General features: G+C 45.4%; 1 protein-coding gene across 1 annotated transcript; it reads left to right on the forward strand.

Annotated features, from left to right (window-relative positions):
* The first annotated feature begins 81 nt into the window (after window positions 1-81).
* Nedd8 (NEDD8 ubiquitin like modifier) lies at window positions 82-12757 on the forward strand. Its single transcript, XM_028892123.2, has 4 exons — window positions 82-395; window positions 11330-11377; window positions 11522-11604; window positions 12404-12757. Exons 1-4 carry the CDS (start codon window positions 378-380, stop codon window positions 12498-12500), a joined length of 246 nt encoding a protein of 81 aa, XP_028747956.1. The 5' UTR covers window positions 82-377; the 3' UTR covers window positions 12501-12757.
* The last annotated feature ends 1663 nt before the right edge of the window (window positions 12758-14420 follow it).

Below are 14420 nucleotides of genomic sequence, written 5' to 3' on the forward strand. Positions count from 1 at the left end.
GTTGCCGCTGGGTGCCAGCGGCGGGAGGACTACAACTCCTAGGATGCAAAGGTCGGAGCTGCCTCCTGGCATGATGGGAAAAGTGGTTTGTTCTGCTGCCCCTGGCCGCTAACCCCAGTTCCTGAGCACGCGGGCTGGGGGTCTCAGGACGTCGTCTGTTCTGTTCCTAAGCCGGCTTGCCTTTTACTCTACAACGACACGAAACACGAGGGCATTCCCGAGCCTTTCGGGAACCAGGTGGGAAGAGGAGAGGGTGGGTCCGGAGAGTGACCCGGAAGCAGAAGTGTCCCTTGCCGTGGCGTGCTGGGAAGCGGCCGCGGCGACCACAGCGAGAGAAGCAGCACCCTAGCCGCCTGCAGCCCCAACCTGGGAGGAAGATGCTAATTAAAGTGAAGGTGGGAGCGTTACCAGGCTTTGCCAAGACTCAGTGGTGCTGGGCTGGCCGCTGCGCCTTCGGGGAGAGGCGGGAAAAGAAAATCACGCCTTTCCTGGACTTGGAGGGCTGACACCCTCGGGGCCCTGCGCGAGGCGTGATGGGAACTAGGGGGACCCCGGGAGGCTTTGGGCCGGTCCCGCCGGAGGACCTCGGGTGTTTGCCTTCCCTACATCCTTGCCAGGTCTGTGCTGTGACCTAAATGGAGGCAGCGTTCGTCCTGGTCTCACTGTATTCGAGCCCTTGTAGTCATAGAGAAGGCCTGGCAGCAGCTTGACTCCTTATTCCAAAATTTTTGGGAAAAGCTTTGTCCCCCATTCTTCATGCCTGGGTTGCATGCTCTCCCAGGCCCTAACATAGGCTGCCTCCAAAGCACAGCGCTGAAGCATTAGTCTGGGAAGTGAGGGCCTCTCAGCAGCTAGACTGTGAGCCTTGGCTGGTGGTTGCCAAGGTTAGTGTCTCACCTCTTTTTCAGTAGCTACGCTAGGGTGACCACTTGGCATCTTATTGTCTGAGCTGGACATTAAGAACCAGCCTCTCTGCTTTGGCTGAAGCCGGCTAATTAGCGGCGCATTGGTTCTTGGAACTGTGTCTCCTTCAACTCCTTAAGTTCATCAGTTTTAAAGCCTTAACGAGTTTTCTGCTGTTTTTACCTTTGTACGTTTAGACAGACACAAAACTGACAGTTGATGCAGCCTGACATTAGTTTGACCTCTTAATAGCTCTCTAAGTCAGTCTTCAGTTACTGTATATGTTAGCTGTTGTTAACCTTCCAGTAACTTCTTTAATTAAGGATTGAAGCCAGAGAGCAGATTGATTAGTATTAGTTATAAGCTTTCTTTAATTTTAGACAAAAAGAGAGGAGATGTGGTGGTATTGTGTTCCCCAAAATATTGTGTACCCTAATAAATTTTCAAAAATTGATTGGTAATCTATGCATTAGTAGGTCTTTGAGTCTTAAGCACCATTTTATTTATTTTTGTTGTTTTTAGAGTGTACAATAATAGGTCTCATTGTGAGTTTTTTCCATGTATGTGTATCATTGTGCTTTGCTCATATTTACCCTGCATCATTACCTTCTTTTATCTCCCACGAACTGGCCCCTTTCCTCCTCAAATAGCCCCCTTCTGCAAACAGTTTCAAAAATAGAAATTATTAGCCAGGTGGTGGTGGTATATGCCTTTTAATTCCAGCACCTGGGAGGCAGAGGCAGGCAGATCTCTGTGAGTTTCAGCCTGGTCTACAGAGTGAGTTCCAGGACAGCCAGAGCTACACAGAGAAACCCTGTCTTTTAAAAACAAACAAACAAACCAGAAATATTAGTGATGGTTGATGTCTGCTGTTCCAGGACTCAGGAGACTGAGGCTGGAGTTTGAGGCCAGTTTGGGCTATATCTAGAGACCCTGTCTCAAACAGAACAAAAACTGGAAGGAAAGACAAGAAGAAAAGACCGGGATCTGAGTACTAGACTACTTGCCTAGCATCTATGAAGCCTTTCATTTGATGCTCAACACCACAAAGTATATACGTTGATTAATGGTTTAAAGTTAGAGAATATATGTGCTTATGCTTTGCTAGATGAAAGAGGGTGTACTGGTGGGTTTCATTTTTTGTTACACATGTGTTACCAGTTCATGTGGATTTATGGGGGGGGGGGAACTGTAGCAGGAATCTTAAAAGTTCTTATTAATAAAATCAAACCTGAGGCGAGTTATTGGGGTCCATGCTGGTAGATCAGAGAGACAGAACAAGCCACAGCTATCTCACCTCACTGGATCCTCAGCTGGTCTTGTCTCCTCAGACTGGAGGCCTCTGAGTCCTCATCCGGAATGGGTCTCAGCTGAACTGCTGCTAGAAGCCTGAATGCTTAACCAGCCAAAATCTCTTGTTTCTGGTCCTCACGCCTTATATATCTTTCTACTTTCTACCACCACTCCCTGGGATTAAAGGCTGGCTTTCTGGGATTAAAGGTGTGAGTCACCATGCTTGGCTATTTCCAATGTGGCCTTGAACTCACAGAGATCCAGAGGGATTTCTATCTCTAGAATGCTAGGATTAAAGGTGTGAGTGCCACCATTTTCTAGCCTTTGTATCTAGTGGCTGTCTGTTCTCTGACCCCAGATAAATTTATTAGAGTACACAATATTTTGGGGAACACAATACCACCACAGGAAACCTTTGTTTTGTGTGTGTGGGTGTTTTGCCTGAATGTTTGTCAGTGTGTTATGTCTGTTTGGTCCCCCAAGAATCCAGAGAGGATGTTGGGTCCCCTGGAACTGGAGTTACAGGTGATTGTGAGCCGCCATGTGGTTTCCAGGAATGGAATCCAGGTCTTCTGCAAGAGCTGAGTCAGCTCTCCAGCCCCAGTACATGTATTCCTTAATGTGGCTTGCTGTCCAGTGTTTGAGACACAGTAACGGACGAGGGCTGTGCTTTCTCGTTACCACCTGCACCCAAGGAGCAGTTATTTCCCTACTTTGTTAGTGTTTTTTAAAACAATTTAGGACTGGAGAGATGGCTCAGTGGTTAAGACCACTGACTGCTCTTCCCGCAACCCAGCTTTGATTCCCAGCCGCACACAGCAGCTGACTAACTGTCTGTAGCTCCAGTTCCAGGGGATCCCATGCTCTCTTCTGGCCTCCTCAGTTACTGCGTGTGCATCTTGCGCTGACATACATGCAAGCAAACTGTCAATACACATAAAAATAAGATAAATCTTTTTAAAAGTTGAATAAGTTAACCTATACTAAGAGATTTTACCTCGTGACCCGTAGAGCTTTACTATTTGATATGCTCTCGTGTGAGCAAACCGTTTTAGGTTGTTTTTGTTAACTATGGGTTGAGATCTAACAATTTAAATAATACTGTGTTTATTCCAGGTATGCTTCTCAGACTTAATGGATGCTAAGAATCCCCTAAGGATGTTGCTAAATGACAGTCCTGCTCAGTAGATCTGTAATGATGGTGGTGGTGTGTGTTTTATTTAGCCTAGGCTGGTCTCAAACTTGTGGAGATCCTCCAGTCTTAGCCTCCTAATTGCTGGCTCAGACAAGGTGTTGGTAGCCCCGACCCAGGCTGCTCCCCTGTTCACATTCCTCTTGCCTTAACCTCCAAGGACTAAGGTTATAGATGTACATCACCGTCCTCCTTGTCTGCAACATCTGCCTAGTTTTAAAAAATAACTTTCTATCATGTCTGTGTACATGGTGCTTGGTCTGCTTGTGTGTTTGTTCACCACTGTGTGCCTGGTGCCAAAGAGACCAGAAAAGGACACTGGATTTCCTGGAACTGGAGTTACACATGGTCGTGAGCCACCATTTGGGTCCTGGGAACCGAATCCAGGACCCTTGAAAAAGTACTCTTGACTGTTGAGCCATCTCGTTAGCCCCGCCTCCGTCTAATGTCTGTCCCTCCGTCCTCCATCTCGTTAGCCCCGCCTCCGTCTAATGTCAGTTCCTCCGTCCTCCATCTTTGTTTGCTGTTTCTTTATGTATCAAGTTTATGAAAGCAATATTTAGCTGCTTCTGTAGGACTTACAGCTTTTAGTAGGGTTCTTTGTAGATTATTCATTTTTCAGCTGTTTTTCTATATTGCTGATGGCTTGTCTATCTTTCTGCACTCCTTTCTCCTTCTCAATTAAGTCCTTCCTGGTTTGGTTTGGTTTGAGATAAGATAGGGCGTTGTGTATGCTATATCCCTAGCCCAGACCATTTCTGAGTGAAATCTGTTACTTCACTCATTTCCGTGCTCCTAAAATAAAATGCACATTTTCTACTGTAAGTTACCTTCCCATTGCCTGGATCATGTGTTAATCTTGTTGGTCTACCAGGTATCTAGCACATAATTCTTTCTGTTTGCTTGTTTTTCAAGACAGGAAACCTCTGTGTGGCCCTGGCTGCCCTGGAACTAACTCTGTAGACCAGGCTAGCCTCAAACTCATAGAGATCTGCCTGCTCCTGCCTCCTCAGTCCTGGGACTAAAGGCGTATACCACCACTGCCCGGCTAGAACACAATTCTTGAGTCACATTTTTTTTGTGGGTTTTTATTTTTGTATGAAATCAATTTCTGCTTTGCTTTTCTTCCCATTCAGATCTGGTTTCTGTGATGCCTCCAAGTTTTCCTTCTACCATGCTTTCTGTAAAGCAGTACTTGTCAACCTACCTAATGCTTTGACCCTTTGATACAGTTCCTTACCAGGTGGTGGTGGTCCATGTCTTTAATCCAGCACTCAGGAGGCAGAGGCAGGTGGATCTCTGTGAGTTTGAGGCCAGCCTGGGCTACAAAGTGAGTTCCAAGACAGCCAAGGCTACACAGAGAAACCCTGTCTTGAAAAACAAAACAAAAATACAGTTCTTCATGTTGTGATGACCCTCCCACCATAAAATTATTTTTATCGCTACTGCATAACTAATTTTGCCACTGATAGGAATCTGTGTTTTCTGATGCTCACAGGTAACCCCTGTGAAGGGTCATTTGACCCCCAGAGGGTCTAGCTCCATGGGTTGAGAAACACTGCTCTACATGGTACAAGACTGTACACTTGAGGGAAATATATAAAGCCAAAGCCAGGTGTGATGGCCAGTGTCTTCAATAATGCAGTCTTGTGGGGGGGGGGGTAGGGGAGTATCACTGTGTGATCCACATTGTTGATACAAGTCTTTGTGGACAGATGTTTTCTTTCTTTTGTTTTTGTTTTTGGATACCTTGGACTGGGATTTACTAAGTCATGTAGTTGTTTTCTGTAACTTGAGAAGAACTCTCAGACTGCCTTCCAGGGAGGCTACTCTTTTACCTCCCCACCTGCAGTAAGTAGATGAACATTCCAGTTGCTTTGATTACATAGTGAGGCCTTATCTCGAAACAACAAACAAACCCCTCCAATCCATAGAGTGTGGCTCGATCATCACCACAGGATCTTGTATCAGGTCTTTTAGGCCTGGGGACTCAGCTCAGTGGGGACGAGCACTTGCCTGGCAAGCGTGGGCTCAAATCCCAGCACCTGTGTAGAAAGCCTGAAATGGCTGCTCACATCGGCCAGTAGTGAGACTGTCTCAAAATGTGTGTGTGAGTGCTGGGCGCCAGTGGAGGCGCACACCTTAATCCCAGCACTTGGGAGGCAGAGCCAGGCGGATCTCTGTGAGTTCAAGGCCAGCCTGGGCTACAGAGCGAGATCCAGGACAGGCACCAAAACTACACAGAGAGACCCTGTCTCGAAAAACCAAAAAACAAACAAAACAAAAAAAAATGTGTGTGAATCTAATTATGATAAAATAATTTTCATTACTGACAATTTAAAACCTGTACAGAAAACCAAACCCACATGGCTGTGGCACCACCTGTCTGTAATCCTGGCGCTTGGGGAGGGAGAGGCAAGGAAAGTCAGAAGTTTGGCAGTACATTACAGAGCAAACCCTGAGTCACTGGGACTCAGAAAAGTGTGACTTCTCTTTTTCTTTTCTGTCTCTCTTTGAGAGTCTGGCCGTAGCCTCAGCGTGCTTTCCTGGACTTCTGGATCTTTCTCTCGTTGTCTCGGCCTTCTACCACCTGGCTCCTCACGGACAGCACGGTCCCCTTCTCTGGAGTCCTTCAAGCAGCCGCTGAGCTTACAGCTTACCTGCCTGGGTTTTTTCTTTTAAACGTCAGTAAAATTATCCTCAAATTATAAAAAAAAAAAAAAAAAAAATTAAATAAAAGGTTCAGGGTCATAGCACAGCCTAGAATACATAACATCCTGTCTTATTACAAAAAGCAAAATCCTGTATTATATACCCATAGACCCAAATCACCTCAAATTATCACACATTCTTATACTTAAAACTAAGACTTCTCCTCCCTGATTTTTTTTTAAAAAATAAAGCCCAGAAAGCATAGCATACATTATTTGTAAAAAGAATTACCACGCAGAAAAGTTTAAATGACTGGTGGGCATGCTAGCACATGCCTTTTTTCTCTCGAGTTCAAGGCTAGCCTGATGTACATAAAGAGTCCAGATACTGTCTCAAAAAGCAACAAAGTTACACGATGTCTTGCTGTCGCCGATGACCCATTGTTCAGTTGTTCATCTGGCTCACGGGCTGTCTCTCAGTATACTTCACTTTCTTCTCCATCTTCTATCCGTTGGTAGACAAACCTAGAGGCTAGATTGTTCTTTATGTGGTCTATCTAGGATTTCACTAGAAGCTACAAAATGAAGTCATTTTAATTCTGCTGCTTCATCTATTAGCAAGAATGTTTGAGCTGTTACCAAATAGAAGTAGCTAGTGTGTACAGGAAGTGTGACTGGGGAGACTGAGGGGTTTAAAGTTGAATTATATTTAATTGAAATTTGAATTTTAAAACCGAGCTGGGAAGCTAAGTCTGATAGTGCATGTCTGTAACCCTGAGTGAGTCCTCAGAAGACTGAAGGAAGAGGAGCCCAGTTCAGGCACAGTGTTAGCTCAAGACCAACCTCTGAAACTTAGAGCCTTGGAAAAAGGGTTGGAGAGGGCTGGAGAGGTGGCAGTTAAGAGCTCTGGCTGCTCTTCCAGAAGACCCAGGTTCGATTCCCAGCACCTACATGGCAGCTCACCACTGTCTGGACCTCCTGCCTGACACCCATGGCAAAACACTGAAGAAAGGAGGGGCCCGTTGGAGAGATAGCTTGGTGGTTAAGAGCACTGGCTGCTCTTGCAGAGGACCTGGGTTTGGTTCCCAGCACCCATGTTGGCAGCTCACAGCCATCTATAACTCAAGTTCCAAGAGATCCAGTGGTCTGTTCTGGCCTCCACAGGCACCAGACACGCACTAGGTACACTTATAAACATAAAAGCAAAGCACTTAGACATGTAAAATGATTTTAATAATGATTTAGCCAGGCAGTGATGGCGCACGCCTTTAATCCCATCACTGGGAGGCAGAGCCAGGTGGATCTTTGTGAGTTCAAGGCCAGCCTGGGCTACAGAGCGAGATCCAGGAAAGGCGCAAAGCTACACAGAGAAACCCTGTCTTGAAAAAACCAAAACAAAACAAAAAATAAATAAATAATTTTGGCCAGCACTCAGAAGACAGAGACAGAAGTCTGAGGCTGGACCAGGCCACGTAGTAGAACCCTGTTTCCCCCAACCCCCCAAAAAATTCTTTTTTTTTTACGAGTAGAAAAGAAGCCCAAGGATATAACTCAATGGAGCTCTTCCCTAAGGTGCTGGGAGGGGGCAGGAGGGAGAGGAGAGAGGAGAAAAGAAGAGTCTAGAAACAAGAGCCCGTGTAGTGGGGTAGTTTGAACCTGGAGACTCAGCTACTTGGGAAGCTAAGGCAAGAGAATCTGAGTCTAGAATTGTTTAAGTTCAGCCTGGGCAGATAGCAAGGACTTGTCTTAAACAGGGAAGGGGTGGGATGGGGGGCTTTATAAAGTCCGGCTGATAGTTCAGTCCTCTGGAGATGGAGGCAGGCAGATCTCTGAGTCCAGGGCCAGTCTGATGAGTGAGTTTCAGGCTAGTCAGGGCCGTATAGTGAGACCCTGTCTAAAAAACAAAGCCCACTGCATCTTTCCCTATTCGTCTCCCACTTCTTAGAGTCCTTATTGTGAGGGGTCTGTTTCTTTTTTGTCTGTGTGTGTACATGTGTGAGTGTCTAGAAAATGATAAGTAATTATATATTCTTTAAATAAGCACACATTGTGGGCTAGTGAGGTGGCTCAGTAGTCAAGGCCTTGCCACCAAGCCTGACACCTGGACCTCACAGTGGAAGGAGAGCACTGACTTCCCAAAAAGGTTTTATTTTTTATTTATATTTTATTTTATGTGCATGGTGTTTTGTCATTGGTCCCTTGGAATTGGAATTAATAGACAGCTGTGAGCTGCCATGTGGGTGCTGGGAATTGAACCCTGGTCCTCTGGAAGAGCTGTCAGTGCTCTTAACTACTGAGCCGTCTCTCCAGCCCCTGTATTTTACTGTTCATTTTTGAGGTGGGGAGGAATGATATGTGTGCCTGCATATGCCACAGGTGTATGTGGAAGTCAAAGGACAACTTTGTTGAGTTGGCTCTTTTCTCACCTTCACATGATTCCAGGGAGTAGAGTCAGGCCATGAGGCTTGTGTGCTGAGCACTGTTAGCTACTGAGCTGTCTTACTGGCTCATGGGGCAGCTTCTTCTCAGGTCCTGTCCCCTCCACCCCCCAGGGTGCATATTAAGACAGCGTTTCTCTGTGTAGCCCTGGATATCCTGGAACTCACTCTTTAGACCAGGCTGAGCTCCAACTCAGAGATCTGTCTGCCTCTGCCTCCTGGGTGCTGGGATTAAAGATGTGGGGGGAAAGGCCAGCGAACTAAGCTAATGACCTAGAAATGAAATTCTTTAGTCTTTGCATTTGAAGCATTAAGATAAATAAAACAAAATGACTTATGGACAACACAGAATTACAAACCTTATTTTGTCATGTGAGGGATTATTGCATTTAATTTTTTTGTTTCATTAACACAGGATCTCAATTATCTCAGGCTAGCCTTGACCTGTATGTAGCCAAGGATGCTCTTGAACTCCTTATCTTCCTGTCTCTACCTCCCAAGTGCTGGGATTGCAGGTGCCCTGCTAGCAGCGTCCAGTTTATACAGTTTATGTGACTGAGCCCAGGGTGTCATGAGCAAGCACTCTACCAACAGCGCTACATCCCCAACACTAATTTTGTGTTTTTGAGATTGGAACTTACCTTGTGTCCCGGGCTGACCTCACATTTATTAGCCTCCGTCCCCTGGAATGCTGGGATAATAGATGTGTGCCACTGTATCCAGCTGAGCAAGGGCTCTTAGAAAGTCTAGTGGTGGAAGGGTCCGGAGAGATGGTTGAAAAGTTAAAAGAATTAAAACTAAAATAAATAAAGCAATGGTAATAGAATACACCTCAAATTCTAATACTTAGGAGGTAGAGACAGGAGGATATCAAATTTGAGGCTGGCCTGGGCTACCTATTGAATTTGAGGTCAGCCTAAGCTACATAGTAAGGCCTTGTCTCAGAATTTTTTTAAAAAGTCATATTGGTGTTAAAAGTATTAATGATACTCACTGGAACATATAGAAGCATTATACAGGGAAATTTTCTAATTACAAAAATGTAAAATTTTTAAATATGTACTGTGTGTGTATGAATGTATATTTGTGTGGACACGGGGAGGTCAGAAGACAGCCTGCAGGAATTGGTGTTGTATCCTCCCATGTGGAACCCACGAGGTGAACTCAGGTCATTTGTGTGGCTACAAGTGCCTCTACTCATCGAGCCCTCTCGCTGGCCCAAGGGAAGTAGAGATCCTTGAAGTCTGACAGGAGAACATTGAGGACAATAGACTACCCCTAACCTAGGCCAGACATGGTATCTGTGGTCAGGATTGCTGCAGACTCTTCAGATCCATCTGTAAGGGCAAATACAAAGAGCTATAGTGGCACCCACCTATAACTGCAGCAGTTAGGCTGGGTGAGCCCAGGCCGCCCAGTCAAAACAAAACAGAGGTGATTAGGTTGTATGAAACACATGTTTATAATTTGTGCACAGATATTATTTATATTTGGTTATCTGGTTTTAGCCAGTGGAAATCAAGAAATTTTGGTTATAGTTTAGGATTTAGGTAGAATTCTAGAACACATAGGAAAGAATATAATGTTGAACTCTAGCATTAAAAACAAAAAACAAAAAACCCTAGTTGGCAGTGATTTCTTGTGCCCTTTGCATCATCTAAAAGTGATTTCTGTACTGGAATAAAGTCCTTCTGACTTACAGGACTGCTTTACTTAGGTAACTTGTCATTGCTATATCATCCAAAGAATTCCTGATGGTCCTGCTGATTTGGGGTTGTGGGGTGAAGATCAGAAGGCGGTGACTTGTGGCATTAAGAAAATCAAATGGTTCACAGAATCCTGTCTTACTTAGACTGCCTGATGCCACAGCTGTGGTGCAGGCTTTCTGATTCCTCCAGATACTATTGCCGTGAATACACATCTCTCAGAAGAGAGTACCCTGGAGATAGATAAGATGGTGTACTTAGAAGATGTCTTTTCTATCACTGTGAAGAGACACCATGACCACAGCAACTCTTTTTTTTTTTTTCAAGATTTATTTATTCATTATGTATACAATGTTCTGCCTGCGTGTATGCTTGTGTGTCAGAAGAGGGCACCAGATCTCATTGCAGATGGTTGTGAGCTACCATGTGGTTGCTGGGAATTGAACTCAGGACCCCTGGTAAAGCAGCCAATGCTCTTAACCTCTGAGCCATCTCTCCAGCCCCCCACAGCAGCTCTTATAAAGAAAACATTTAATTGAATGACCTACAGTTCCAGAGGTTTAGTCCATTGTCATCATGGTGGGACATGGCACTGCACAGGCAGACATGGTGCTGGAGAAGGAGCTGAGAGTGGAGAAGCTACATTTGTTCCACAGGCAACAGGAAGTGAACTGAGACATTGAGCATGGCTTGAGCATATGTGAGACCTCAAAGCCTGCTTCCACAGTGACACACTTCCTCCAACAAGGCCACACCTCCTAATAGTGTCACTCCCTATGAGCTTGTGGGGGCCAATTACATTCAATTGTATCAGAGGGTGAGTCCATGACCATCATGGCAGCAGATAGTCAGGCATGGTGCTAGAGCAGAAGCTGAGAGCTCACACCTCGATCTACAAGCATGAGGCAGAAAAAGAGAATGCAAGAGCACCAACTGGGAGTGGCTTGAGCTTTTGAAACTTCCAAGTCCACCCTCAGTGACACACTTCCTCCAACAAGGCCACGCCTCCTAGTCCTTCCCAAACAGTTCCATCAACTCTGGACCAAGTAGGCAAACATGAGCCCATGGGGGCTATTCTCATTCAGTCTACCACAGAAGACAATTGGTTTTGGGCTGTGGGATTTATGAAATCTTTGTCTGTTTTAGACCCTGACTGGAAAGGAGATTGAGATTGACATTGAACCCACAGACAAGGTATGCTCAGCATGTCTTCCCCCTTCCTTTGTGTCTCTGTATGTGCCTGGGACCTTGGTCCTTTTGTTCTCGTGATTTCTACACAGCCTTTGTTCTTACTATTTCTGAAATTCTAAGCAGCCTCTGGCCTCTGTTCCTCTAAAGGTGGAGCGAATCAAGGAGCGTGTGGAAGAGAAAGAGGGGATCCCCCCACAACAGCAGCGGCTCATCTACAGTGGCAAACAGATGTGAGTTTGGGTGGGAAGTGGGGCATGGCAGTCTTGTGTGAAGATGAGGCCGTAGGCTGGAGGTGTGTCAGGCCTGTCTCTACTTCAGTGTGTCCCTGCTTTCAGTTTTTGACAATTGGGTGAAGCAGATGGAATCTTCTAGAATAAGAGAAGGCATAGAATATTCCAGACATAGAGTAAAATATATTGAATTATAAACTAATGTGGAAACAGTTATCAAGCTACTAAAACAAATTTATAGAATTGCAATATATGTGCTTCTTTATCAATATGTTTTTAAAATGTGTTATGCTTAGTTCCGTGTGTATTTTTAGGTCTGTGCACTGGAGTGCAGATGCCTAGAGCTGTCAGACCCCCGGAGCTGTAGTTACACAGGATTGTGAGCCTCCTGAAGTGGGTGCTGGAATCTGAGCATAGGTCCTCTGCACGAGTGGTTTGAGCTTTTAGCTGCTGAGCCATCACTCCAGCCCTCTTTATTAATATCTACTGTAAGGTCTAATGATGGGTCTGATAGCTGCTTTTTTTTTTTTTTTTTTTTTTTTTAATTTTTCAAGATACCTGCAAACAGTTATAATGTAATTTAAAAATATTTAATTTCTATTGTGTAAGTTACCATATTGTTAACACCATGGGTCTCTTTTGTCTATGTTCAAAAATTAAATACTAATTACACTTAGGAATTAATAAAGAAGGAATATTTTTCTCATCCAATTTCTCAGGCTTCCCAAAGAGATCCACAAAACCCAGGTTACAGATGCCTGTTGTAGATGATATTTCTCGTGCTTTTTTCTCCCTGTAGGAATGATGAGAAGACAGCCGCTGATTACAAGATTCTAGGCGGGTCGGTCCTCCACCTGGTCTTGGCTCTCAGAGGAGGAGGTGCTCTTGGGCAGTGATGACCCTCCTTGCCCTGTTGCTCCTAATGAAGCATCACATGTCTTCTCACTCTCTGGGACACCAGAACTACTGCCCCCTCCCTTGGATGTCCGGTCTTGTGTGTCTACTGGTGGGAGAATGTGAGGACCCCAGGGGGCAGTGTTCCTGGCCCAAATGGCCCTTGCTGGCCCTTGGGTTTTAGTCTGCAGCCCCGTGTGCTTCCCTCTCAATGGCTGTGTCCTTGGTTGTCAATAAAAGGTTTCCTTGCCTCCTGGAATCTTTCTTCTTGCCACATATGACTGAAATAAAAATTGGGCACAGTGGTAGCCAGTAGAAGCAGGACCGTGGAAGGGTGCCGTTCTTAGGTTTGTTTTGAGAAGAGGCAGGGTCCTAACTGTAGCCCCAGCTGGCCAAACTCACATGGATCCACCTGTCTGCCTTCAGAGTGCTAGGATTAAAGGCATGTGCTATCAGTCTGCCATACTCTTTATTTTGAAACAGGTTTTTTTTAATAGATATCCCAGGCTGTCCTTGAACTCTTGATCTTTTTGAGACACAGTCTCTATATAGCTCTGGCTATCCCGGAACTCACCATGTAGACCAGGATGACCTCCACCACACCCAGTTTAAACTTGAATTTTTGATCCTCTTGCCTTAGCCTCCTGAGTAGGTGGGATTACAGGCATGCCCCATCAACTGACTTCAGCCTAGCTTTTTAACTGAAAAACATTTTACCCTATTATCCCAAGTGACCCTGGGTGGGGGTGTTGTCATCCTTTGTAAAGATCGGCATGCTGAACCCAGGGGAAACATTTCTTCAAAGTTCTAAATGCCAGCTCAGTCTGCTTTGTGCTCCACCTGAGAAACAAGCTCAGATGGTGTTTGGTCCTCGCCCGGTAGAAGGACCATTAGACTAGGAAAGCCCGCCCTGTATTGCTCTGCAGTCAGCTCTTACTAGCTCGTGAGTGCCAAGTGCTGTCACTCTCCATGGCTCCATGTTATGTGGCTCTCTTGGTGACTTGATGTAAGCCATGGTAGCTAGGTGCGGTGGTTGAGGCCTGTAAGCACTTGGGAGGCTGAGGCATGAGAAGCAAGAATTCTATAGCAAGCTGGGTGGTGATGGTGCACTCCTTGGCACTCTGGAGGCAGACTCAGGTGCATTTCTGAGTTCAAGGCCAGCTTGGTCTACAGAGCTAGTTCCAGAACAGCCAGGGCTACACAGAGAAACCCTGTCTTGAAAAACAAAAAGGAGCAGGGCGGTGGTGGCGCACACCTTTCATCCCAGCACTCGGGAGGCAGAGCCAGGTGAATCTCTGTGAGTTCGAGGCCAGCCTGGGCTACAGAGTGAGTTCCAGGAAAGGCACAAAGCTACACAGAGAAACCCTGTCTTGAAAAACAAAAAACAAACAAAAAAAAGGAAGCCATGATGGAACATTTACACATTGCACATACCTTTGTATGTATGTACATGTATGTCTGCTTACTGAAATGAACATGTGCTGCAGTAATATAAAGTATTACATGAAAGCCTGGCATTTTGATACCTGTAATCCCAGTTTTTGGGAGGTTGAGGCAGGAGTTCAAGCCAGCCCTGACGTCTGTCTCAAACAGCAAAACGTAGTATGTAAAACCATGTTTTATTTTTAGACAAAACTCAAGGCTTCATTTTCTTCACAGTATTGATGGGAATAGCAGCATCCTATTGATGAGGATGGTAGAAACCTAGGGAAGACATCTCCCTGTGCGGCCCTACTGGACCTTCAAGCTAGCTTGGAGAACATCTCAGGTTTTACAAACATCCTCCACCCCTTTTGCGAGACTGGATTTTCGTTGCCCTCGGTGATCTCAATTCCTAGGTACAAGTAACTCCCTGGCTAGGCCTCCTGTGTAGCTGAGGTTAAGGCACACATCACAGGGTGCGATACTGCTACGTTCTCTGC

This window comes from Peromyscus leucopus, chromosome 9 (assembly GCF_004664715.2).
Source record: "Peromyscus leucopus breed LL Stock chromosome 9, UCI_PerLeu_2.1, whole genome shotgun sequence".
Classification (NCBI taxonomy): Eukaryota; Metazoa; Chordata; class Mammalia; order Rodentia; family Cricetidae; genus Peromyscus; species Peromyscus leucopus.